This window comes from Epinephelus lanceolatus, chromosome 9 (assembly GCF_041903045.1).
Source record: "Epinephelus lanceolatus isolate andai-2023 chromosome 9, ASM4190304v1, whole genome shotgun sequence".
Taxonomy (NCBI): Eukaryota; Metazoa; Chordata; class Actinopteri; order Perciformes; family Serranidae; genus Epinephelus; species Epinephelus lanceolatus.
The window spans coordinates 40015733-40043715 of NC_135742.1; the positions used below are offsets into that span (position 1 = coordinate 40015733).

The window sequence follows — 27983 nt, forward strand, 5'->3', positions numbered from 1 at the left end:
CGGCGACTGGACCTTTGCTCTCAAACCACAAAAAAATGTGATGGCACAACAGTCTCCTTCAGTACATTATTCTGTGCTTTCTTTTGATTTTCGCATTGGCTAGTCATCCTGTTTAATTTGTCTTCTGATTAAATCGGAACAGTTGAAACAAGTTGTAGGAAGCCTCTGCAAGTAACTGGTTGCTGGCAGACACTCTGTGCTGCAATAAAATGGTTAATCAGCAGTGCCGTGCACTGTAGAGCCGATGTGCTCCTGGTTCTGCCGGCCTGAATACAATATAATGTCTATAGCCTTACTGTTGTATGTACAGCCTTTATAGACTGAGCTGAGTAGTGATGCGCTGGTCGACCCATAACCCGCGGGACCCGCAAATGGACCTGCGGGTCGGGCAGCAGTGATCGTCTTTTAAATCGGTCTGTAAATGATATTTTGACATTATTGGCTATTACTGTCATGGCATCCTCAGGTACTGATGCGTTGAGCAGGTGACAGTCCGCGGCCGTTTTCAAAACACACTTGTGTCACACACTCCAAAAGAAACTTGTTGAAACTTTAAACAATAATTTATTGTACAAAACAGGGGAAACAAACATTGATTAAAAACGGTTCCATAATTCATATTAAATTCAAAAGATAATGAAAAAACAGCTACAAGTTAGAGGGAATAGTGATAAAGTGGTAAAACTTGGCATTGATCCACAGCCTCAGACGGATGCGCTCAAGCGTGCCGTGCACACAAGCTCAGTTGGTAGGATACTGTATTTTCACATTTTTAACAATACAATTTAAAAGTTTTGATTTTTATTGATAACCTACATTTACCAACAACAAAAAGACTACATTTAGCACCAAAAAAAAAGTAAAAAAAAAAAAAAAAGTAAATAAAAAATGAATATCGAATACCAAACGAATACCTACCCATAGAAACGAAAATTAGAATATCCGAATATTTGGGTACAGCCCTACTCAACACCAATTTGATTTATCATGAGGGATCCAGCTAAAAACAGGTTATGGGTGGTCGCCATTTTGAAAGTCAAAGATGGTCACCACAGACACTTAAAAAAATTGTCAGCAATGGTTTTGAGGTTTGTCACACTCTAAACATATGTCTAAATATTATAAACTCCCCAAATATTTTGAACGAAGGTTGAAATCAGGACATTGTGAACCTGTAAGGTATATGTGGTTTGCATAAACGCACACTGCCAATATTTTTTATGGCGATTTAAGCCATGTCTTTGTCATCACTGTTAACCATAATCAAGTGGTTTTTGTGCCTAAACTTAACCATAGCATTGTTGTGCCAGTAAGTGTAGCAGGAACCATGTAAACATAGTACAAAAATAATCAATATAGCTACCGTAATGTCACCCATTGGTTTATGGACTCCCATTTTGAAGTCTCAAGTTTGGTATTTCACATGTCACCATCTTGTGTTTTTTTGGAGCCAAAGGTGACCATATTTGGTCAAGAGGGTGGAGCTGTGGAGGAGCAAGGGATGGATCTAAGTCATGCACTGTGGTAATGCCTTGTAGACAGCCTGTCATTAAATGCATGTAACTTTGAGCCTTAATGAAATGTAAACAAAAATTTACATGAATTTTCATGAATGTTGAAATTAGCTATAGAGACCAAAGTCTTTTCTACGAGGCTATAAACATGTTAACCTGGGGGTCTACAGGGATGGACTTGCTTTTTCAGCCAGCCTCAAGTGGCCATTCTAGGAACTGCAGTTTTCACATTTAGGCGTTGGCTTCATTTTTCAGCCCCAAACACTGCTGATTGATTCGAACCTAGATCTATGATGCTGATAACCACTACTAATGCCTTTTTAATAGAGTCATAACATTCAAAATGAGTTGTAAAACTGCATCACCCAATCACCCACATGCTTTGCATCCATGGAGATTCTTAAGCCCATCCATTCTCTTGTTTCTCCAATAAAGCACTGATTCATTCTGTGCCTCCTCTGTCGGCATTTTGGTCCCATCCCTGTTGCCCCACACACCAGCTGTGACAAGCTGTCTGTTTTATGAATCATGTCTACTGGAACTGCTCGCTTGTGTGACAATTACAGAGCTAAGTCACCCCGCGAGTCCTCCTATTTATAAAGAGCCTTTTTGTGTGAATCCATCATTTCAAATTTGTTAGATTCTCATCTGTATCAATTTGTGATAGCACAAAAAAATCTCCATCAGTGGCTTTGGAAGTTGAGATTTAATTAAAGCCTCATTTTGTGAAAGAGTGGTTTGAATTAAATGCAACAAATGACAAATTGAGAATAATTCAATAATTCAATCAGTAATATTTCTATTTTATCATTGCATCAAATGGTTGTGTATTATGGGGGGCTCACTTTGACTGAAAATGGTTGTCAAACCCCTGTAGCCTTTTAGGTGATTTTAATTTCATGTGGACAAAAGTGAGCTGTTACTTGTTTTCCTTGCCACAGAGCCTATTAAGTGGGGAAAAAACCTCTCAAAATATGAATGTGTGCCCTTAGAAATACATAATTTAACATATTTCCTTTGTCCTCTGGATGGTACTTAGGGAGGTAAAACAAGTACTGTTGCCAAATAACACAATCAATTGATAAGTTAATGAGCTAAAATCAAATAAGTAAATTGTCTACCAGTAATATCAGAAATTGTCTGCTCCCAACTTCTAAAATGCAAAGACTTCACGTAAAATGGACAAACCCAAATTATTATGAACTCTGCTATTCCCCTCAGCTCTGCAGAGCTTTTTAGCCTTTTGTAGGTCATTAATTTGGTTTTCTGGCCCACAAACTCTATTTTAATCAACTTGGTGTAAACCAAACAAGACAGGACAATGAATGGGAGAGTGAAGAGAATGATTTGCATTTATAAGGAGAGCAGAAAAACAGCTCCAAACGAATGCTAATGTTGACCAGTGGTTGCTCCATGTTTACTGGAGGTGTAAACAGGAATATGTTTGCAAACTTTCTAGAGTTAAAATATGTCAGATGTTGTGTTTTCAGCTTGCTGTGCTGCTCCCACGTGGCAGAAAACTGATTAGGGCAGCTTTGAATTAACATAGTCACACAGCAATCAAATTAAGAACAATTGAATAAATCATGGTTGAGTATGTTGCTATTCATGCAGTGTTTTATTTTATTTCATTTTATTTTATTTAAACTTATTTTATTTTATTTTATTCTTTTTATTTTCCTATGGCCATAGAGAAGCCCACGAGAGTTTTCCAAATCAACACTCCTGTTATGTTCCAGGTTCATTAATTTGTGTATTATTTAATTTGAGACAGGTTTGCTCAATGAAATGCAAGTTTAGTCTCTTTTTGTTACACAAGAAACAAAAGGAGTCTCACAGCTTGAGGACAGAAGCTGCTCTGTAGTCTAGTGTAACAACAGTGGATACTTCCGTATTGCTTGCCAGAAGGCAGCAGAGTGAATGAGCTGTTGCAGGAGTGGGTGTTGTGGGTGGATATATTGCTATTAGCAGGCCGACATTGTTAGTCAGACATTCCACCTATTAGAAACAACGCATATATACATTTTGCTGATCTGCCAGCACAATGGCTGATGTGTGTTCATACAACAACAAACGCTTATAGTTTATGAGAGGCAGGAGGTCCTACAGTCAGATGCTTTTATTTCATTTTACAATTGCATGCAAATGTTTGGGCACCCATTGTCAAAATTTCATTTACTGTGAGTAGTGAAGTAAGTAGAAGATGAACTGATCTCCAAAAGGCAAAAAAATTAAGATGACACATTTCTTCAGTATTTTAAGCAATATTACTTTTTAATTTACAGTTTGAACCTGGAGTTTGGGCAGTCTGCATTGTCAGTACTTAGTAGCGCCCCCTTTTGGCAAATGTCACAGCTTCTAACCAGCTAAGAGTCTTTCAGTTCTTCCAAGGGGGATTTTCGCCCATTCTTTGTGCTAATGGCTTCTAGCTCTGTGAGATTCTTGGGCAGTTCTGCATGCACTGCTCTTTTTAGGTCTATCCACAGATTTCCATCCATTGATTTTCTTTTCTAACAATTCTAGAGGCAGCTCTCTCAGAGAGTCTTCCAGACCTCAACTTGGCCTCCACAGTTCCTGTTTCTTACATTCTAAACTGAAGAAAAAGCTACCTGAAAACACTTCTTGATGCATTGTGAGCATCAGTTATTTTAGTTTTCAGAGTGCTAGACTAGGTTTAGAGGAGCCCATGGCTGTTGATTGTTGGGACAAGGTTTCAGAAGTCACTATACTTGAAAAGCTTTGATATTTGCATCACCTGGCCTTTCCTAATGATGACTGTGAACAAGCCATAGTCGTAACAAGCTAATTATGGTCTGAGACCATGTTAAAAGTTGTCTGAGAGCTCAAATGTCTTGGGGTGTTCAGACCTTTGCATGGTGCTCCTTTCCTTTGTTTCACTCTAAAATTTTACAAATTAAAAAGTAGTAGTACCTTGATCTTGCTTAAAATGTTGGAAAGCATGTTTCATCTTTATCATCTTGCCTTTCTATGCTTTTCAGTTCAAATTCTACTCTATTCTATTCTTACTCAACTATTCACAGTAAACAAAAGTTTGACCAGGGGTGACCAGGAAAAAAAGATTATAACATTTCTTTCATAATGTCTCGTTAATGCTTTAATTAATCTACATTATGTGTTGCTTTATCCTCCATCAAGTCTTTTTTATGCATAATCATTATGAGCTGAACGGTGGTGGATTACACTGTTGAGTTTGTGTTTTCCTTTATTCTTTGTATGCATAGTATTTTTTTTCTTTTTTGAGCTTATGGTATTCATATCGTCTATTTTTATTTTTAAATGGGGTCAGTGGGACAAAAGGTATAGATGACTGAACTAACTCTTCCAATATAATGTTTTGTGGCATAAGGCAATGTGCATAAGGTGGACTCTATACGTATAAACAACTTGATACACCATACATTACAATATGAGAAGTATTGTCCATATTATGAAATAGTTTGCAGGTCGTATCAGTGCCAGAACTAGTAGTTTTTTGAATGTCAAAACAAAAATCCTCAATAAAAATATTATATTATATTACACTGTTGTTACTGTCCTTGTCCTATCCCCTTAATGACACACTATATGTCTACTTATACAGGACAATTTGTAAAGAGAATTTTCCTAAAAGCATTCCGTGAATAGTAATTGGTGGCACATGGTCAGAGATGCAGTGTGAGTGTATGGATCAGATGGTTTTGGTCATTCTGAGGCAGAAGCAATGTGCTCCTGTGATGCAGTTTGAAAACAGTGCTGGAACAGGAGGTGTGATGGCCCTGGCTTCAATCATGACCAGTCTAATCACCTCTTCTCCTTCCCATTAAGGGACTGTGCACTCTGTGCCGCAGCACTCAATTTGGTGGTGACAGAGAATACTCCAGACTAGCTCTCCTGTAAAAGCTTCTTGCAAGAGAAAACTGACGTACCTGAGATTCTCCACAACACCCGAGTGTGGAATAATTGCCTCAACTAATTATTGGCACAATCAATAGCTGCGGTAACATGGATAATATTTATTCAGTCTAGCTGAAATCAATATGATTAGAGTAGACGTTGCGCTAGACTTTTTTGTCGCCGGTCATTTTGACCGACAGGGTCATAAAAATCCGGTCATAAACTATTTTTACCGGTCATTTTAATTTTCCTTTAAGATAGCCTATTCAAAGATATTTAGTTTTCATTCGTTCGTTTTTAATAAATCCAACAAGCAAGTTATAATGTGTGCATTAATACGGACAAGAACGAAAAGATGAACAGACATCCACACACCTGTGCCATTAGGCTTCGCCCTGGACACACCGGACGCGGAACCGAAGCACAGCGCCCAGCAGCAGAGGCAGTTTTCAATCGGCGCCCATGTTAACCTATCTGACTGTCCACACAGGCCGCGGAGGCAGCGCTTCAGTTTGGCGTCTAGTCTATTTTTCATGCGAGCCGCGAGCGCTTCTGTCAAGCTGGATAGAGTGGATCGTACCAAACAGGAAGTCGGACACAGAAAAGACGAGAGAATCCGGCCAATTTTCAAAATAAAATAACAGCACGCACTGAGGAACGTGAGGAGAAAATACCTTGTTTATAATTTAAAATAACACAACAGTGCATAACCGAACACATTTTTCAATACCATAATCACTTCATTACAGTTTTAATTTTGTGTCACTGAGCCTATAGACATAACTACATAAATAAAATGGTCAGAACAATATGCCCTATTCATTCAGTGTTTATCCAACACGCTCAATACATGGACATGCAATGACAAATTGTAATTAACTTATTACGTTATAAAAATGATTAAAATATGGCCTTACCCATGTTTAATATGACCTGTTGAAATGAAAAAACGAGTACTGACGGGAACAGACGATTGGAGTCGATGTTTAATCGGCGCGGAGAGCACAGGAGAAATGCGCTGCCTGTGTGGACAGTCAAGCGGTGTGTCCAGGGCTCAATAACTACTAGCTACATGAAGCAGATGAATGACTTTTTCTCTGCAGTGTGAAAACGGCAGCCACTGACTGTGCACTCCGCTGCCATGTGGGCAGGGATGGTAATTGCAACCGGTCAAAATGACCGACGGCCTTCAGATTTTCCAGTCATTGCTGTAAAAAACCGGTCAATGACCGAGAATATCCGGTTAACGTGACCCCTGGATTAGAGTCAAACTGAATTGTTTGCATGGACACTGAATATAGCGATTCAGTAAGATGTGCATTTACATGCCCATAGCATTTAATTAGAATAAACCTTTTTGACTTGCACAAAGTGGTTACATCCACTTTGAATCATCTAATCTGACAGAGGAGGATTTTTTTTCAATTTTATTCATAAAATTCAATTCATTCAATACTTTAAGTATAGAAGGTGAAGAAGTGGTTCTGCCTGTTAATGCAATTTAGTACTAAGTAACACAAGTGTAACCTAAGTTATCAGGGCTCAACAATAAGGATTGCCCGATTGCCCGGGGCAAGTAAAACTCATGGTCGGGCATGTAAACTAACAAGTCACTGGGCAAGTTGCTAAAAATAGTAAAAGTTAATAACTAATTGATAAAATAAATGTATTTTAAAACGTGCTCTTCTGCTCTGATGCAGCGGTCTCTCTGCCTGAAGTCACAGGCCAGCTGTGTAACAATGTCCTGCCCACAGCCCCCATTGATATTATTTTGCACAACAGATGCTTCATATAATAACATAACAATATACTATTTATGATGTTATGTCATCGTGTCATTTCTGTCTCTTTCATGCGTGTGCTTCACCTCCGCTGCTACAACTCCATCCTAGGGGAAACACTGCTGTGTGCGTTTTGTGCAACAGGTGGATGTGGTAGTCTACTGGTAGAGTAGAGAGAGAGCTAAGTAGCGTTGAAGTAGAGTAGAGCAGGGCAGAGAGATGGAAGCAAAATATATTAAAATCGGTGTTAATACAGCAGAACTGGAGAGAGGGGTGAAAAATAAATAGAGGTGGGCATGGCTCAAGTAGGGCGCAAAATTATAGACGGAGAACGATTGACGAATTTTTCACTTTAAGCCCTTTTTGTGTAGGAATTAAGCTACAATACATGACATGTTGTTTTAATTAATAAATACAGTGTGAATAAAGATTATATAACATAAAAATAACTGCAGTCTTTGTTATTTGATAGCCGCTTAAATTAAACAGTTTTTATAGGGAAAGTAAAAACTGACTTTGGGCAAGTAGATCTCTGACCAACTTGCCCGACCGGGCAAGTGAAAAAAAACCTTAGCGTTGAACCCTGGTTATTATCTACTTTTATTAGCTACCAAGCAGCAGCCTCCAGGGCTAATAAATGAAGCCAACACAGAAGTGCCAAAAACTGCAGTTCTTTGAACAGCCACTTGAGGCTGGCTCCCTAAGCTAGTCAGCAGAAATAAACATGTTTACAGCCTAGTACACAAAGCAGTTTTTTTTTCCTCTATAGCTACTTTTCCCCATCATGACCAGTGTTGGGTAAGGGTTACTTTAAAAGTAATCAAAGTACGTTACTGCGTTACTTTTTTAAAAAAGTAACCAGTTACTTTACTGCTTTAATCCCTGAGTAAAGTAACTCAAGCACTTTTTTTTTTTTTTTTCAAGATATTTTTTTGGGCATTTTTTGCCTTTAATGGACAAGACAGTTAAGTGTGAAAGGGGGAGAGAGAGAGGGGGGATGACATGCAGCAAAGGGCCACAGGCTGGACTCGAACCCTTGCCACTGCGGCAACAGCCTTGTACATGGGGCGCCTGCTCTACCACTAAGGCACCGACGCCCCTAACTCAAGCACTTTTGAGTATTCTACATTTCCTATTGGGCAGGGCGCTAAGCCTACATTTTTTTGTCTCCAAAATTAAAGTTATGGACCACTTGCCCTTCACTGAGATCCAATTCTCCCATCACAGCCGTCACTTTGACCAGTAGAAACACAGAACGATCTGCTGCCGTAGACAACTGTATGACAACAACACCCCAGCATTTTTAATATTTCCTCTAGGGATGTTACCACACATAGTGAAAGGAGAAAATGATGGTGTGAAACAGCAGAGGCACTTTGTCAACCCGCTGAGTTAACGTTACTGTCATTAGCATCAAGCTAGCAAACAATGGTACATCCTCACGGTCGGACATAAAGTAATAACATACAGCAATATATTACAAGCATATATGTTGTTTGTATAACAAATAGCGGCGGGGCTTTTACTCACCACAACTGCAGAGGCTCCCAGCTTCATTTGAAACAAACTACATTATAGATGGTCCGTTATTTATTAATCTCTCTGTGTGTTTATATATTTACTTTTTATCCACTCCGTTGTCTTTGTAAAGTTAACATATCGCACCGTCATTTCAAACTCAACACTTGTTTCAAATTAAAAGCCCCTTATAACCTCGGCTGAGAGAATCCCTCCATTTTCTAAATAGGCTTTTATTCTGAAACATTTGTCAGAACTTCCTGTGGAAGATACAGTAGCATGATAGTTTACGTGTGGTGCTTCAAATGTAGCTCCTGCCATCTGCTGACGCTTTTAGGTGACTACAACAACATGTCGGCTGGCACATGAACAGACACAGTTCTGGCAGCGACTCAAATAATACTGAAAGTAATAAATATAGGACAAGAATAAGCCGATGACATCACACACGCCGTGAAAGACGACCGGGGATAATTGGTGAGTACTAGCGTGTAGTGTGTACCAGGCATAATGCAAGTCCTGAGTCTGAAATATGTCTGTCAGTGAGTCCTACTCCACCTATTTAGACTCCACCGTAGACAACGGCAGCATTTCTCCGACCACTTAGCGAGCCACAAGCTCCGTGGCTTCTTTCAGACTGATAGGTTTAACGTTATCTCCGTTATTAGAACCAAACGACAGTCATTGCTGTTTCGGAGCTGAAGGACCAGCGTTCTAAAAGTAACGGAAGTAACTGATGTCTTGTTTGAAAATGTACTTAAGTATTTGATTACTCAAACAGCAAACTAGTGCGTTAGGTTACTCATTACTGCAAAAAGTAATCAAAGTACTCTACAAAGTAACGCGTTATACCCAACTCTGATCATGACAACTGTACGGAGGGTGAATTTTTATATTACTCACCCGTTTGGCACAGTTAAGGGCGGGACCGCTTTGAGCAATGTCAGCAGATACTGTCCTTGGCTCTTACTCACATCCACCCCTCGCTCTTCCCCAGCTCCAACCTCTTGTGATTCCAAATATCCAAGATGACGACTGCTGAAATGCCAATCTCATGGCTTCAAAAAAAGGGAGTCCGCAAACCAATGGATGATGGGTGGGTGGGTGGTGGATGGGTGGCTACGTCCATTAATTTCACAGTATATGGTCACTACAAATGACAGATGTCACCTAAACACGTCACATATGAACTATCAGTGGACACTACAATTGACTGATGTACCCAAAACAGATGATTATGTCCGACGACTCCACAATTCAGCTTGTAGCAGCAATGTTACATAAGGCTATTGTTCCAAAATCATACACTGGGTACACTGAGTACATTTACTGATCATAGCACTCACATAAGAACATAGCACTAACGAAGCGCAAAATATTTTTTGAATATATGAAAGATTCCCTTAAAAAATTAGCAGAGGGAGGAGCATAGAAACAGCTGCTGCCGCATATCATGCACGGGGCACCCACACCCTTTGTCATCTTATGTTACCCTCAGATGGTCCTCTGGTTATTACAACCAGAGAGAAACCATCAAATTAAGTGTTTCTGTGGTAAGTAATGGGGCGAAAGTCCAAGTGGGCCGGGTGGCAGGGGTGGTAGATGTGTCCAACAACTACCAACTTTAGCCGAGGATGCCGGTGTTCGCTTCCCATAAGATTGTAAAGCTAAACCCTGTGCTTTTTTCATAAACCAAAACCCTGTGCATGTGTTGGCCAAACATAACCATGTGCGTGTATTTTTGAAGGAAAAAGACATCAATTAGCAGTGTTGTATAGATGTAGTGTGTTTATATTGAAAGAATTTGTATGCAAACTGTAAAACTGTGAAAACGGAGGTGTATTTTAAAAACAGACAATGTATGTAACAGGCTGAAGTTGACCTGGCTTCCTAGAACATCAACAACCAACATACCCAGTGTACCTTGCACGTCATATGTCGACGTGGAAAGTCCATGAACCATTCCAAACGTTGATATGTGACGAGGCCAGAGTAAGAATTTGTTGTCCAAGTCTCAAGTTATACATTATCAGTATTAGTTATCTGTCTATTCTAAGCAAGGCAATTGTCCTTCCCCCTGATTACCCAGTGTTCATGACCATAGGTAAACTGAGAGCTTCACCCTCATACTCAGCTCCCCCTTTAACACAATGGTCTGATACAGCTTCTGCATTTAGACAGACATCACACCAATCCACCTGATGATCTTGCATGATGGCAGCTTCCCCTCAGTGAGCAAGACCCTCAAACACTTGAATCTCTTTACTTCTAACCCAGAGTGAGTAAATCACCATTTCCAGCAGGGTAACATGGCCTCGGATTTGAGGATGATTATTATCATCCAAACCCTTCACAATCAGCAGCAAACCATCCCACATCATCTGCAATCTTGTTGTGTCCATCGCACCAGACTTTTTCTACTCGGCAGCTGTGTTTACAGTAGATTCTGTGTAAAAGTTACAAACAAGATGACACAACACAACATTGGTACCACACCCTCTAAATTCCTGGTGAGAATATGATAATACAGTTCCATATATTATAGTACATCCACATTCTAAATGAGGTGCCTGGCCTTAATGTGATGTAATGAGGTCTGGTTCACATTTTTGTAGCAAGGACATTTTTAATATGGAGGTGGACAAATACACACGTTAAAATGGTGTGCAGCTGCTCAAAACCTGCAGCATCAACCACATTATTCCCCACTGCACTGTCAAGTAGCACAGATCCACTCTATTGCTACTCAAGTATGTTGTATGTATCACATGGTAACTCACATATTAGCAAAAATATTTTTCCATGCACTGGTAAGTTATTGCACTTACACACTGCACAGAGAACACTCAACAACTGAGCAGCATTCAGTGAATTTTGAAGTTGCATCATAGGAAAAAAAAATGCTCTGCTATATCTAAATCTAGTTGTTAATGATATTCACTATGATAAACATATGTTTATGGCACACACAGATTAGCAGCAGTTGCAGTGACATTAGGGACTTTAAGCAGTGGCGGATTTTGCCACAGCTACGGCTCCCTGAAATAAATCTCTCCTGGCGCTGGTACCGTAGGCGTCAAATCCATAGTAGTCATTAAGCAGGTTGCTGCAGTAGCTGTCAGGTCGGAACAGCTGATCGATCACCACGTGATCAAGTGAGCTATCTCAGTTCGGTCAAAATGTCTTTCAAAAGGGCAAGAGAGGAGTTGCTCTATGCATTAGATGACAAGTTAATATCAGAGGAAGAGTTTTTGTTATTATATGATGTGAACAAATCTAAGAACTTAGAGTTACCATATCAACACTATATGCGCGTTTTCACCTGGATGAAATGGAGGAGGATGAATGTCTGGTGGAGTTCAGAGTGAGAAAGTGCGACCTTCCAGTGTTGGCAGATGTGCTGGGGATTCCAGACAAGTTCATCTGTGATCAGTGTCGTGGGAGGGATGGAGGGCTTATGTATGCTCCTAAAGAGGCTGGCATGAAGGAATGGAATAAAGACTAATGTGCATAGTATAGGGTATACTGAGAAATTATATACCGTATGCAATGCAAGGATGAGGGGAGAATATAGCCTATAGCAGAAAATATTTCACTATGGTTTTTATACAGTGAAATATACATAGTATCCTGCGTCTGTGGGAAAGGATCGCTGAAACATGTAATATAGTGTGTCACTGTCAATTGTAGAACACGTTTCATTTCAGAAATATAATGAAAACCATTTAACCACGCGTTGTAGCGACTACTTGAGATGCTTTGTTTTCTCGTAGTGAGTCAGCAGGCTACGGCAGGCACTACAGCTTAAGTCTCAATCAGCGGAGCGCAGATCTATTTCCGGGAGCCGTAGCCATGGCAAAATCCGCCGCTGCTTAAAGTCCCTATTGAGTGAGCAACTGCTACTTCTGCTGACAAGCTGCATCGTGACAGTTTTGCTGAAGGGATTTAAATCAAAGTGAAACTGACCAACAAATATCTATAAAGCAGCTTTGAAAGCTGTTTGTTTTTTGTTTAGGGTTTTTTTTTTTTTTTTTTTGACAGGCATACAATGCTTGGTAAATCTGCTAAGCACCAGTGCTTGTGACATCTTTAACATGCAAGTGCAGAATGCTAATTGTAACACCAAACTGCATTGGTTGTTACTGACACATCCTGCTGGATCTTTTTCTCCCGCTTGTCTGAAGTCAGTGAAGGGATTGCAGATTGCAACCAGCTGAAACTTCCCCCGGTTGGAATTCTGTCAGTGTTCATTGTTCAGGAGGTTTGTACCAGGAGCTGACTTATCCTCCTCTTCAGAACAAACAGAACCGGTGATAACAACTGGTAAAAATACTTACTAAAGTAGTTTCACTTTACAAATCAATGTTTCTCTGATGCTGTTTGGCAAGTCAGAGGAGGGCCTTAATTTAAAGCTAAAAAATGTTTTACGTCTCCAGGCAGATGATTTTTAAAATAATATTGATCAAAAATGGCTCTTTTGATAGATATAAGGTTGCTGACCCCTGATCTAGATATTCAGGAGTTTTTTTTTTACTTGGATTCACATTATCCATAGAGGTCTCCTCCTCTCCAGAACAAACAGACTAGGTGATTTAAAGCCGTATAAACCCTAAATAATGTGGTTTAAAGATAACACAGTGTTTGCTTTATTTTGGTTCTGGGCTACTGTAAACATGGTGATGCAACATGGTGATCTCTGTGGAGGAGGACCTACTTCCTATGCTGATGTAAACAGCTCATTCTAAGGTGATGAAAACACAGTGATTCATTTTTCCAGGTGATTATACGCTGAAGAAAACATACTTTTAATATTATATTCAATTTCTGCCAACACACTGGACCTTGATAGTTTGGTTTGACAACACTGAGAGATGTGAATGTTGTGTCTCCCTGATAGGTAAACCTGAATATGGACGACGGTCGCTCTCTGGGCCTAATGATCAGAGGTGGTGCTGAGTATGGACTGGGGATCTACATCACTGGAGTGGACCCTGGATCTGCTGCAGATGCTGGTGCATTAAAGGTACCCCAACTCAATCTGTCTTGTTAGTATTGTTATATTACACCACAAAACCTGTCCCACATGTCAGTCAAATGAGAATTCTCCATCTTTTCTTTTCCTCTTCCTGTCGCTGCCCCTTGGCCAGGTCATCATTGTAAATAAAAATTAATTCAATTGACTTATCTAATGAAGTAAAGGTAAAATTGATGGCTTGATTGATGGCTGCCAAGAGTCATTACTGAGTTACTTTTAAGAATGCGTGATTCCAGTTTTCACTTGTAGCCATTATTGTCTCCACTATTATATTTGACAGGACATTTGTCATTCATTCATTCTAGTTGATTGAATGACATTTGTCATTCAGTCAACTAGAATCTTTCCATGGCCAATGCATGGGACTTATTCTGATTTGATTTAATTTTTTAATGTGTTGAATTTAGAAAAAGTCCAGTGTTATAGGTCCTTGGTTAGCGAAATTCACTTTACAGTTTTGGACTCAGCACAGACAACAAATATGTATGAAAGTTTTTCACACTGACTGTTGCTGATCAGAGTTGATAGTCGGAATCATTGGCAAAGTGATCAAGTGTGTGTACACATACAAGGTTTGACTTCTGGTTTAAGTTGCTCTCAATGTACTCAATGTAAATAAGGCTGAGACTCTGTGGTGCTGGACTGATTGCAAGCAGATCGAGCTGCAGAGTAAAGGTTATCAGGCCTCAAAAGGATCAGGCAGGTACACTGTAGGTACAATAACAGGTGACATGGTTCCAGGAAATATATAACAGAGAGATTACAGTTAAAAGAAAGCAGAGGCATAAGGCACAATCAATCAACGAAAAATCAGTCAATCCATAAATCTCTCAATTTATTTGTCACATGAAATCATGTAAGGTACAACTTAAGTGAAATTCTGTCTGTCCCTTCAATTTGTGCATTGCATTTCAGTTAGGGATGCACAACATTGGATTTTTTGTTCAATATGCAATATGCTAATATGTAACAAATCATTTGACTGATAACCGATACCAGTGTTGATATATCCACTTTTTCCCCATCTAAGTTAAGTGATTATCAAGTCTCTTCTGTAATGGAATAATATCATATTATGCATGCATACTCTTATTGTGATGGCCCACCAGCAGATGGAGACACAAAATGCAATGCTTTCAATGTATGCAATAATCATTCATTGTGCAAGTTAAGAAAAAGCCGATTCTAATAGTTCATTTTAAAGCAGATATCGGCCAATACCGATGACATGTTGATACTATCGTGCATCCCTAATTTAAGTCTTTTTTCCCTCCTTTACTGCTCCTCTTACATTGCAGGCTGCTGCTTTGTTATCCAAATTGTCTGTGTTTCCAGACTGCAGCCCTAAATTATAAACAGTAGTGCCTGTGTTTATAGCATCCTGGGTTTTTCTGGTGATCTATGGTTTCTGGTTGTGGAGTGATTTAACTGTAGTTTTAGGACCAGATTAAATCCACCACAGACTCAGTGAGTTCATTGAAGTTATTGGTGACGTTATCGGTGACGTGGTGGTGTCCTAAAACATGCTTCAGATTATGTAGTGCAGACTATAGGGCAGCCTCTGATTGGCCAGGCCATTTCCTGTCCTCCCTGTTTGTACAAAACGGCTGATTTGCAGCGAAAATTACTGAAACAAGTCTCATCACACTGATTGATTTTCCACTTTATAAAGACAAATCTTCGCAAATGCCAGTATGCCACAAACTGGCATCTACTTGTCAGACATGATATGGTTTCACATCTTTAAAAAAAAAAAAAAAAAAAGAAATTCTTCTATTCATTTTGGTACTGTATGAAAATCAGCCAGCCTGAGATGTGGCAATCCATCACAATGAACATCACGTCTGCTTTCTTTGCTGTCAGAGCTTCATTACTGCTATTGTAAATGTTGACTGAGTTGCACTGCATCACTACAATCATACAAAATTGACAAAAATAAGACCAGACATTATGTTCAGTGTGATAGATTACCCACTCAAGAAAAGTTTCAAATTTATTTTCATACTAAGTGGACAAAAAATGTAGAAAAACACATTTCTGTAGAACACCCTGAAACATTAGCACTCTTTGGGGTGGTCTTTCAGGTCTTAGTGATGGATTAAATGAGTTGTTGACGTGAAGATTTATGGCACCGTGCCAGCTGTCAACGCTAACATCTGCTACCTGATTCTGATGAACCTGTTAGCATTCCTGCCACCTGCCTCCTATTAGACTGCTAAACCTGTTGGCGTTGCTAACATCTGCCACCTGCCTTACAGCCGCAGTCAGGCAGCTGAATTCACCGCCATGACAGGTCTACAAAAATGCTTTATTAGCCATACTAAACCTCTGCTGTGTGTTTTCAGGTCAGCTTTCTGCCTCAACAAGCAGGTCACTCTAGCTCTGTGCTATTTTTCAAAGAGCCTTAGGCAAGGAGAACAGAAGCCAGTGTCTCCTACCTGTAAACAGTATGGCTGAAACCTCAATATGGCTTTCATGATATCACACTGTGTCCTACTTGGGGATAAAAATAAAACATCAGATTTATAGTTTGAGTCCTTACTTTTTCGAACCAATTGGGAAACCTGGAAAACTGTCTTAGACAGAGAGAAAGGAGATTAAAAAGGCAAAGCTTCAAAGGCATTCTACAAATTCAAATGTTGTCCCTTGAAAGATGCAGCGTGACATTTCTCAGGTTTTTTGACAGAGTGCGATGAAGAGGTACTTTTTTTTTACCATGGAGGATTGGCTGGTCATGCTGCATAACCAGTGCTTTTCACGTTTTAAAAGAAAATGTGAAAGTAGGAAAGAGGGAGAGAACAGAAAGGGTGAAAAAGAGGAAGCACAAAAAATAGTGGATGATTTTTCTTCACCTCTCCAAGTCACATAGATGTGTCTCCATTCACTGGTAGTCTGCAGCCATTTGTTGTCTGTGGAAGGGAGCCGCTGCCCATCTTTACAGTGTGTGTGTGTGTGTGTGTGTGTGTGTGTGTGTGTGTGGAGGTCTGTCTATATCACATTGAGTTATCCTGCCATTACACTGGCAGCAGCGGGCAGAGAAGGAGGCTGTATATCCTGTCCTGGAAAAACCATCTCTCTTTACTCTGTCAGTGCTGTGGCAGGAAGATGGAGGGTTGTAAAGAGAAACTGTTGCAGGTGATCATCACAAAGCAAATCAAATTCATTAGTTTGATAATACTTAGCTTACTTTTAAGAGTAATATCAAGTCATGCCCTAATTATTTCCTTATTTTCTTACCCAGGTTATTTGCTATAGACTGTTTATTTCCAACAGTGTCTGACACCTCCTTTCCTTCAGCAGAACTTTGTGAAACCAACAATCAGAGAATATTGCATACTTAATGCAGTGATTAACCAGGTTTGCGAAGGTATGAAAGTAGGTTTAGGTGAGTTAAATCTTCTCTTTCAAGGTTTTTTTATTTTTCGTTTTGCACAGAACTAGATCAGAGACTTAGAGTGGGTACAACTGAGTGCAACATCATATATTTCTTTGAGGGGCCAGGCATTTTGACCCACCTTCGAACATGGCCAGTTGGAGCACTTTTGTCTTTAAATGTGGTTTGCTTGAAACATGGTAGAATAATAAGGATGGTGATATTGGTTGGACATTAAGCCAATTAGCCGATGCTGCTCGGGCCAGATGCTGTGAAAAATCTTGTGGAAATGAATGGTCCCCACAGGATGATTCTGAGGCCCAGTCTACATGTATACAGATATTTTAGAAAATGGATATATTCACCCTCAGTTTTAAAAGAAATTCTGTCCTCTCAACCCTCATTTTACACAATATCTTTGTCCACACTAGAATGCAAAAACAACTCCAAATGCTCGTGTGGCCAGTAGATGGTAATAACGGCCATGTCAACAATATGTAAAATACCCGAAAGGACGATTCGACTGGGTCAGATCTTGAACCATTGTTTCAGGTGAGCGTTAAACTGTGGACACTAAGGTGGACCAAATAAAATTGGGCACAGCAAACGCCTTTGTTAATCCCATGGATGTATAGAGAGAACTAGATACAATGTTAAAGCCAGGTCTCTGTTCATTCCTATAAAAGTTGCTTAGCGGCACATTAGCTAAAAAAGTTTTACTGGGGCATATAAAATTACAGATGATCGGCACTTCTTCCGCACTGTGTGCCCCATAGAGCAAGTGCACTAGAGACCTCTACTGGCTGAGCCTGCTACCTTATGGTTAAGCGATCTACTGACTTGGATGGGAATAAAATGATTTAATCGTACAATTTAATCTAGTCTTTCCAAATGCTATCAGACCGAATGGGGAAAATCCTGGTAGTAAAATGATTAATTCACAGGGGTTGTGACTCTCAAAAAATGTATCCACTGATCTTCTCTTTTGCCATGTAATTGTTGAAGAAATCATTCAATTCTTATCCAGAAGTTTGTATAATATCTTAAAACAGATTAATTAGCATTGTAAATACAGTTTAACTTCACCATATTGTTTTTATCTGGTTCTTTGAGGAATAGAATTCCAGATTAAATTACTTGTTCATATTTACAGTTTTGCTGTTAGAAAGTTGAGAGGAGCAGTATACCCTTGTACAAAGTTTGTAATTGTGATGTTAATATTCCTGGACTCAGCATTGCTGGGATGCTAGCATCCATCATTGCAGCTATGAATAGGTCTAGCTGAAAGTCATATTACTCATTTATATTTGCGGAAGACAGTGACACTTGGTGTTGCCCATTCATTACTTTAAGAGAGCAAAACGCTCAGCAATATCCATTAGAAAGTGATATAAATCTGCTTTAAATCCATTCAATTAGAAGCTGTTTTCTAACCTTGAATTAGTTGCTTTGACACCAGATTGGAAACATGAAGAGGAACAAATTTAATTCAGTGTTTGTATTGTTGAATACTAATTTGCTTGCTGATCAATCTTTTTTTACTCTGTATGAATATTTTATTTCAACACTGGTTGAATTTTGCCTCCCGGGACATATGTCCTTTAGTGATGACGTCTATTTGTGTGCATGTGAATGTGTGTGTGTGTGTGTGTGTGTGTGTGTGTGTATCTCATGCTATGAGCTTATCTTAATTAATGAAAGAGTGAAATTTTAATGTAACATAATTACATAAACACAGATGTAACCATAATTGTGCAAATAAAGAGATAGAAGCAGATAGAGTATAGAGAGAGGGAGGGCTAGAGCAGGGATTGAGTAGAAGTGTAATGCCCTGTACTGTGAACAGTGCATATGATCAAATACAATGCCATAATTTTTTCATGCCATAATTTTCACAGATTCTAGAAATCCTACACAAGCAACACCTATCTCAATGTTTAGCCCAACTATTCAATCATATATTCTGTGATTGTCATCAACTTACCATTGTTAGTTTTGAAGAAATGGGGGTGCTCAAAATCACACTTTGCTAATCCAGGAAGAACAGTAAAGTTTGATAAGCCCCAGACCACTGCTGATTGGTCAGATCCCCTGATGTCACTATCTGTGATGGACCTTGATCTCTGCTGATTTGCTGTGAGAAAACACATGGTTCTTCGACCTCATGGAGAGGCACAGGGCAGACATTTTGAACGAACGCAGAAGTTCCCAAATATAGTCACTTGCCCGATATGAAGCAAAGTCCATGTTTACGTGAAATATGTTCCTTGTATTACTAATTTAAAATCTAGTGCTATGCTGCATGACTGCTGAAAATACTGAAGGGACATGATCGCAATTAACCGTAATTTATTATGTCATCACATAAGTTCAAGTTCAAACAAGGCTGCAAAACAAGACAGACATGTCCATAAAACAAACTTTTGTTTAACAAGAAATATATCCATACGATCTTGTCAAAATTATAATCCAAACACATGTCAAAATGGATCTTCAGTTTTCTATCCTTCAAAAAGGGGTGTGTTCTTAACTTTTTGCAAGTTGTCAAATGAGCAAATAAAATTAGCATGAGCGGTAGCAGTTTGGCTGTCTGAAATGCCTGGGAACCATGTGTTTAATATTATATGGCCGTATCACTATATACCCATATACCCAAAATGGCCTACCCATTTTAAACTACTTAAACAAAGTCATGGCAATGTGATATAATATTATGGAAAAGTTTTATGAATACATTGGTAGAAATGTGTAGGAACCCTGTAGCCTATAGACTGCGGAGCCAAGCTACCTGCTAGCTAACGTTAGTCATTGCATCCTCTTTTTGTTTTGTCAACTTCAAACAGTAATGTAGTTGTAGTCGATTAGGTGGGTGTACTACTAGATAGTTGAGAAGGTTACCAGTGTGGGTATGGTCTCCTGTATATTCCAATGGCTTTTTGGCTGATAGGTGAGTATACTGTAAATGCCTAGAAAAAAAGGGTGATATTCCTTGTATACCTGCATATACCCACCACTATACCACTGGCTTTAAGTGAGATTAGAAACCATGTTTCAGTCCTCTAATTGACCTATGGCTAAGCCGCGCCCCCCTCCACTCACTCGGACAAAATATCAACATTCAGTGACCGGCGCTATGGCAGGTGTCACAGTACACGGCATTTCGCAGGAGGCAGCTGTTGATTTTTGGAGACATAAGGATCAGATGTCATTGAGGAGTAACCAAAAGGGCCTAAACTACGCATTGGAGGGATATTAATCATTTTATTGTTGAGAAGGTCGATGAAAAGCTTAAATTACAAGCCAAAATTTACAGGTCCCAGTGTAAGCGTGATAAACCGCATCTCGTTGCCGTCACCATCAAAGACAACAAGATAAAGTGTCACTGAAGTTAAGGTTTTTGGCTCAGAATATGAGAAAAGGATAACAGCCTTTTTACCATCTTTACCAAGAGTGTCTCTCCATTAGTTTGGTGCTACAGTATTTACATTGAATCATTCAGCATAACGTTTGCCAACCTTTGTTATCTCTGCGATTACAGATAAGTTAATGAAGCTAAGCTCCAGAAGTTAACGTTAGCTTAACTAGAGCCCTTTGGACAACAGCGAACAATGATGTACGATCACCAAAGTACAAAACTAGAACAAAATAGGCCAATGAACTCCCAGCAAACAAGGTAACATGATGAACAACGCAGCTAGGAGCTAACGTTAGGCTAACTTTAGCTAACGTTAACTAGAGATGTTAGATAATTTTATATTTCTTTCCAGCAAAGTGACAATATGTTGCCTCAAACACAGTGTTGACTTACCTTAGAACAGATGTAGACATCATTGTTAATCTTATTCCCGTTGAGTTGATATTGTGGTCTAACGTTACCACACAACTTTATCCAAAGGAGACACTTTTCTCGGTTGAGACGTGGTTTAGGAAAGGGTCAAAAATACACCCCGTCGCCCAGCCTCTTAGGATACCTTGTGTCGGAGTTGCATGTACCCCATGCACACCGTTTGACCATTTTTAAACTTCAGATCTCAGAAAAAGCTTGTAAAACCGAACGAAACTGACTTTCTGTAATGCATTTCAATGGATGTCCAGGCGGAGAATGTCCGAGTGTATGGGAATGTCTATACACGCTGTGACTGTCTCATCACGTTTGGCTAAGAGCTAAAGAAAAAATATTGGAGAGGAAGAAAACTTGTCATGTCTGAAGAGCAGAACTGCTGGTGGGCAGCAAACCAACACAATCAAAAGTGGAGCTCCAGTTTAAGTTTTGATGCCACCCAAAATGGAGTGCCACGCGTATTCCCTTGCTGCCACCATGTCACAACAATGGCTGTGAGTCTTCTGTACTATGGACTTACCCCTATGAGGTCATTCAAGAGGTCTGTTAAGGACAGTGATGTGGATTTGAATGCAGCGTTAGCAGCTGAGGTAACCACTTCATTGTTTGGGATAATCTGCCCTGAGAAACTCAGTGCTCTTATGCTGAAGCAAAGAGGCACTTGCACACAGCTTTTGGCCAAAAGAGCATAATTGCAGCATTTCAAACATTCCCTAATGCTTGTCATAAAATAGCTAATTTAGCTATGGAAGTCTATGCTGCCGATGAATGCACGCTTGTGAAAGACGCCTCCCCCACATTTTGAGCATTCTTACACACATCTGATTGAACAGATATGCTTCTATTTTAATCAACGTAGCTATCTACACAGGCTGTAGGCTCTGAGTGCTGCAACAATGCATTTGACCTTCACTCAGTACTGCGCCTAAACACATCCTGTGTAGACACAGACAAGAGAGGACAGTCATTTTTGCATAATTACTAGTGGCTGCTTGTCAGATAGTGTTGAGCAAACAATTTTATAACAACAACATTCTGTAATTTTTCTGGTATGGGCAGTGAAGAATTTGGAGGTGCTTTTAAACACTTAGAAAATAATCACACATAAATATCAGGAAGGTAGGGAGTGTTTTTTAATAGTATATATATAAATCAGTTTTACCAGGTTATTTGTTTTTTGTGCAGTGCACAAAAATGTGCTCCATAAATGATCCTGACAGATCTCAGGCTGACCGTGGTATGTTCCTTTAACACCTCATGCTGGATGGACTGTGTCATTAACAGCCACTCTCCAGATGCCACAGCAGGCCAGCAAACTGCTCCTGCTGCTGAAAATAGCAGTTTGCCCTCTCAGTGTGAAAAGGACAAATACATTGCATCTCCAGCACCCTGCACACACATACACTTTTTTTTTGAACTTCATCACGAATGATCAGTGCAGTTCAACTTAAATACAAATGATTGCAGCAGGGAGAAGGTGAGTGTGGAAGACTTGTAGTTGGAAAAGATAAGACAGTGTATTGCTCTGGTCATGGTGATCTGCTGAGACTGGCAAGGTGTGACACCTGCTACGCCTATTTCTTAGCATAATGTCTGATCAATATAATTTTGATTATAAGAAATGTTTATACTGTTTGAACAGAAGCCTATTTTAAAGCAACAAGGACACTGTCTTGAGTTCTGTATCCAGTATTTTATATGCTTATCTGCATTTGTGAATAATCATTAACAAAATATGTAAATGTAAAGGTTTCCCATATCCTCAGAGGGCTCGGTTATGGAGTTTCATTTAAGATGCATTTGCTTTAAATAATCATGGTGTTGCAGTTAGATGAGAAAGAAAGGAGACAAAGCAATTTCTGCTGTAGTACGGTGGAAACTGTTTTGCTGCATCCCTCTGCGTCCCACTCTATTTCAGTACTTATAAACAGGCCTAATAACAACATTCAGTATGTAAAACTAATTGAAACAACACCCCCTATTGCTAAATTAGGTTGAATCTCATTTAGCTAAACAACCTCTATAATATGTATCTGATGAACATAGAGGTAACCATTGGTGATGCAGGCATGGACAATAATCAGGTAAGCCATGACTGTAAGTATGAGCTATTTAAATAAGTAGCTTGTCACCATTATAAACAAAAATGTATCACTGTTCATGCAGAAAAATATTACGGGAAATGTAGGATCCAGTGGTTTTGAAGCTTAAACTAGGGATTTAAAGTCAGGATATCTCAGCCTCAGTTGTGTTGATGCTACATATCCACTGCTCTATCCACTTATCCATAAAAGGGATCATCCTCTGAGAAGCATGGATGTGAACAGAAAACTGCTGGCATTTCCTCTGCAGAAAGTTTTGTTTTTTTAAAATGAAATCCAGCTGCACTTTTTTTATCCACACTAGCTGGGTGACGCTAGGAATGCAAACGTTGGTCTGCTCATCTAGTTCTTCAGTCCAGAGGGAAATATCTAACGAGAACTACGTGATGATTTGACGTGAAATTTGGTACTGGCATTCAAGGTCCCTACAAAATTTAATTGTAATAACTTTGGTGATACCCTGACTTTTCATTTAGCACCATTATCGTGTCAAATTCCCCATGTGTACAATACTTAAATTTAGCACAAAATACCTGAAAACAAATTATATTCCAGCCCATTCTCATTCCCAGGTTGTCACATACTGATGCTTTATGTCTCTCGCTGTGTAATATCGACACCAAAGGCACGCGTTTGCATCATTATGAGACACACCAGGCTTTCAAATCAAATCTAAACACTTTGGCAGCAATACTTGACACTAAGAGCAACTGTTGTAGTATAAAGAGTGAGAAAGTCTGTGTAGGGAGGGAAGGAGATGAGATGGATCGGTCAGACAAAACCAGACTTTCACCCAGGAGACTACAGTATGTGTTTCTGTAAAACCAAAAATCAGTCTTGTTTAGCTGTAATGTTTTGTGACATAGGCACAGTTGTAACGTAACGTAATGTAACAACACAACACAGTGCAATGTAACGTAACATAACAAAGTCTCATAGAGCAGTTTGTATGATATCCTACAAAAAATGCATGCACAACAGTTTGTATAACATCATATGAATTTGTGCCACACAAATGACGTTACATCATTAGCGTAAAGTTAGGTAATTACTGTTAAGTTTCGGAGTTGTGGACGTACCTTAAAATCACTCAAAGTTCACATGGAGCTGAACACGTGTCTCCAGGTGGAAAGTTCCAGGCAAAAGTCAAGTTTTTTTGTGACCCATCCACCACCCCAACCTCCCTCCTTATAAGTGCTCGAGACTGCTTCCTTGTTAACCATGTTAGCAAACAGTGCATCGGTCACGTCACATCATGTCACATCAAGTAACAAAAGTATTTATCTTAAACCAAACCATGATCTTTTTTCTAAACCTAACCAAGTCGTTGCAGATGCCAAGGAGTGTGACAAAGCATTGGTATCTGACGACCTGGAAATAAGAATTGGTTAGATCAGTGGTTCTCAGATGGTGTGCCGCTGCACACTGTGTGATGCCAATCCAGTTGTGCCATGGTATTTTGTGATAACTACACATTATTATGGCAACTGGGCCTATAAAAAAAGTTATGAATGAGTTTTTAATTGACTATCAGTATTGTGTACACCCATTTCCTAATAAAGAGGTAAACTTTACCTAAAAACGTAATTTAATTGAATTTAATTTTAAAAAACCTCACAGAGATCCTAATTGTCGTTCGCATGTGGGAATTATAAGTGTGTGACACATCAGAAGCCCTGATTGGCAGCCAGTGTGAGGGTTGATAACGTTTAAAAGAAGAAGGCTGTAACGTGGGACAATGGATCACTTCATTGTATGCAATAAATTACAAGGCACCAGCACAGATGACCTCCCACTAAAAGAAAGGAGAAGAAAAAAATGTCAGTCGACAGTATCACACAAGCTACCTGTGTTATTTTTTCTCATTTTTATTGTCTTATGTTATGATTAGAGTGGTGACACACATTATAAAAGCTATTGTGCACAGTTATAAATACAGGTGTGCCTTGAGATTTTGGCTTGCCCTTTGGTGTGCCTTGCGCACAAAACGTTTGAAAATCACTTGGTAAGATATTTCCATCAGCCTCAGACGTACTATGTGTTCAGTGCTAATTAGCAAATGGTGCTTGCATGCCAAATAAACAGAGTGAACGTTATACCAACTAAACAACAGCACTGGCTATAGACTCTTAGTCTATGTACGCTGATGATTTGGCCATTATATCTCCCAGTAGTGCAGGGTTCCAACAGCTTCTCAACATATGCTCAGACTATGGAGTCAAGTTTGACATCAAGTATAATGCCAAAAAGAGTATGATAATGATATGTAGGACCAAGGAGGATCAACATCTTAATTTCCCAGGTTTCTATTTGTCTGGTCAAACCCTGTCTGTGTGTACCAATGCAAAATATCTAGGCCACATCATCAATGATAAGATGGAGGATGATGCTGACATGCTTAGACAGAGAAGAATGCTATATGTCCAAGCCAATATGTTAGTGAGAAAATTTCACTACTGCTCTGGTGAAGTGAAGGTGAACTTGTTTAGAGCTTACTGCACCCCTATGTACACGGCCCCCCTCTGGGTGAGGTATAAGAAAGAGAGCTTGCGTAAACTCCAGGTTGCATATAATGACTGTCTCAGAATCCTGCTCAAGTAGCCCAGGGGTAGCAGTGCCAGCAAGCTTTTTTGTGATTTAGGGATAAACACCTTCCAGGCCACCCTGAGAAGACTGGTGTTTAAGTTTATATGTAGACTGCAGGGGTCCCAGAATAATCTTATTATACAGTTGACCAATCCAAGGTGTAGTTCTGTTAGATACCAATCCTATATGTGGAAACACTGGTATTTGTGCCTTTTATAAAATGTGTATAAGCACTTTTTAAATTGCATTTTTTGCTGCTCTTATTTATTAGATGCCTTTTACTGAATATGTACAAGTACTTTTTTAATATTATGTGATATAACGCCTTTTTACTGTATTTTTGTTTTATGTACTGTATGTGATTGTATGTCTATTTGGACGTTGGAGTCTGCAATAAAGTTTGACTGTTGAAATGTATTGCGAGGAATAACCCCTTGGCAACTATAAATATCCATTTTTGTGTAAATCTAGCCATTACTTGATTTTTGACAGACTGACAGGAGGACTTACTGATATTGATATTAATTTAAGATGGTTTAAGCCTCCACTGCAAACATTTTTAAAAATCATTTGGCATTGAACAATCCTTTACTCTACTTCAAACAAAATCTGCAAAATGGCACTTAATATAAAAGAACAACAGCACTGTTAGATAATCTCTCACAGCAATAATCAAATGCTGTAGATAATGATATGGAAGAGGGATACTGATTATGAGGGACCCAAGTGTTTTGTCCCAGACCACAGAGCATTGACCACTGATTGGTTTTCCTCTCTCGTGGTCTGATGAATAATGTTCACTGCATTGTCTTATCTGTGATGTTCTCCTCTGACACACTGGGCTGAAAAGGGCCGGGACCTCACCTATTGTCTGGCTGTCGAAAGAAGGATAATTAGCTTCAGTGCAGCATTAGTGTTTATGTGTGTGGCACCCTGCAGAGAACTCAGTGAGTTGGGATAGTTGGAACGACCTTGGGTATCACACCACTTGTTTGGTATTAAATCTGTGGCCTGAGGTTGGGACAATGAAGAAAACATTGTCTGAATCATGGATTGGGATGCATGACACACACAGCAGTGCATGCATAACCTCACACTCACAGAGAAGATATTCAGTGAGTATATTTAAGTGGTTCTCTGTGTTGTGTTGTTATGATGATGGTGGTGGACCTGGCTTTTTCCATGATTTCTGGCTACTGCCTCATTTTTCCAGGGGCTCACAAAAATAAGCACATTTTGTTAACTGACCTCACTGTGTGTTTTTAGTGCAACAACCTTTTGCCATAAAGGTATATAAAAACTGCTGACAGTGAGGTCTGTGGATTACCCAGAGTAACACAGAGAATGTTTCTGAAAAAGAGATATTACTGCTGGGGTTTTGACTCTCCCATGGCATGGACAGAATTGGAAAGTAGTCGATTTTCTATTTGCAATAAATCTCTAAAGCCCCTTTCTCTAAATAATAAATTTACTAACACCCGCAAACATCTGGCTTTTGTGTGGAAGGGAAAAGGTTAAAATCAGCATTTATACCCTGGTCAAATAACTCTGCAATCCCATCTGTGTCTGTCCAAGCAGCGGACCAAATAAGTCTGAATAAGTAAGAGATATATCAAAAGAAGTAACCACCCTAACATTTTTGCTCACCTTCATGCTGCTTTCTACAGTTTATTAACCTGTTTTCTTGCCTGCCTGTTGTCCATCTTCTGCCTGATTCCATTTGAACGCAGCATATTTCTTAACTGAATAAATTTGTCATTGTAGCATAAATGCTTTGAAGTATACTAAAATATGTAATGAAAAGCAATAAACCTCAAAGGTCTCCATCGTATCGTAAACCGTATTTTCTGGGGTATTCACAAATGGCCTCCCCTATTATTGTTGTATTATTGTATTATTTTCAGTTGGCTACAACTCCTGCATAGTAAATCAATATGTGTTTGCTCAAAATTAGTTGGTTGTTACAATGGATCATTTTTTGATAAACATGATGGATGTCTTGGCTTTCAGAATATTAAAACCTCTCAAAACGCATCATTTCACCATCCACCCGCTTAAGTTAACTGAGTTAGTGTCGCAGACCAAAATATAACATTAAAAATGTTTCAACGTTTGTCAGTATGGACATTCTACACATCTCTGTTAGCTTGGTTAGATTCTCCACCATTTAATTGTTCAGTTCAATTTATGGAAACCATGAGCACCAAAGTATTATTTATACAGATTTGTATGGTAAACAAGAGAGGTAAAAGTGGTGACTTCTTACCTTGGAAGGGATCATACAATCCGAATGTGACCATTCCTCAATTATTATTCCTTTGTTTGAAAGGGTCCACCAA

At 39.3% G+C, this 27983-nt stretch overlaps 1 protein-coding gene across 2 annotated transcripts in view; it reads left to right on the forward strand.

Annotated features, from left to right (window-relative positions):
* whrnb (whirlin b) overlaps positions 1-27983 on the forward strand; it is a 144218-nt gene that overhangs the window by 71304 nt on the left and 44931 nt on the right. For both annotated transcript variants that reach the window (XM_033618525.2, XM_033618524.2), the window contains exon 3: positions 13605-13730. In XM_033618525.2, coding sequence (XP_033474416.2) covers positions 13605-13730 — 126 coding nt within the window. The remainder of the gene's footprint in view (positions 1-13604; positions 13731-27983) is intronic.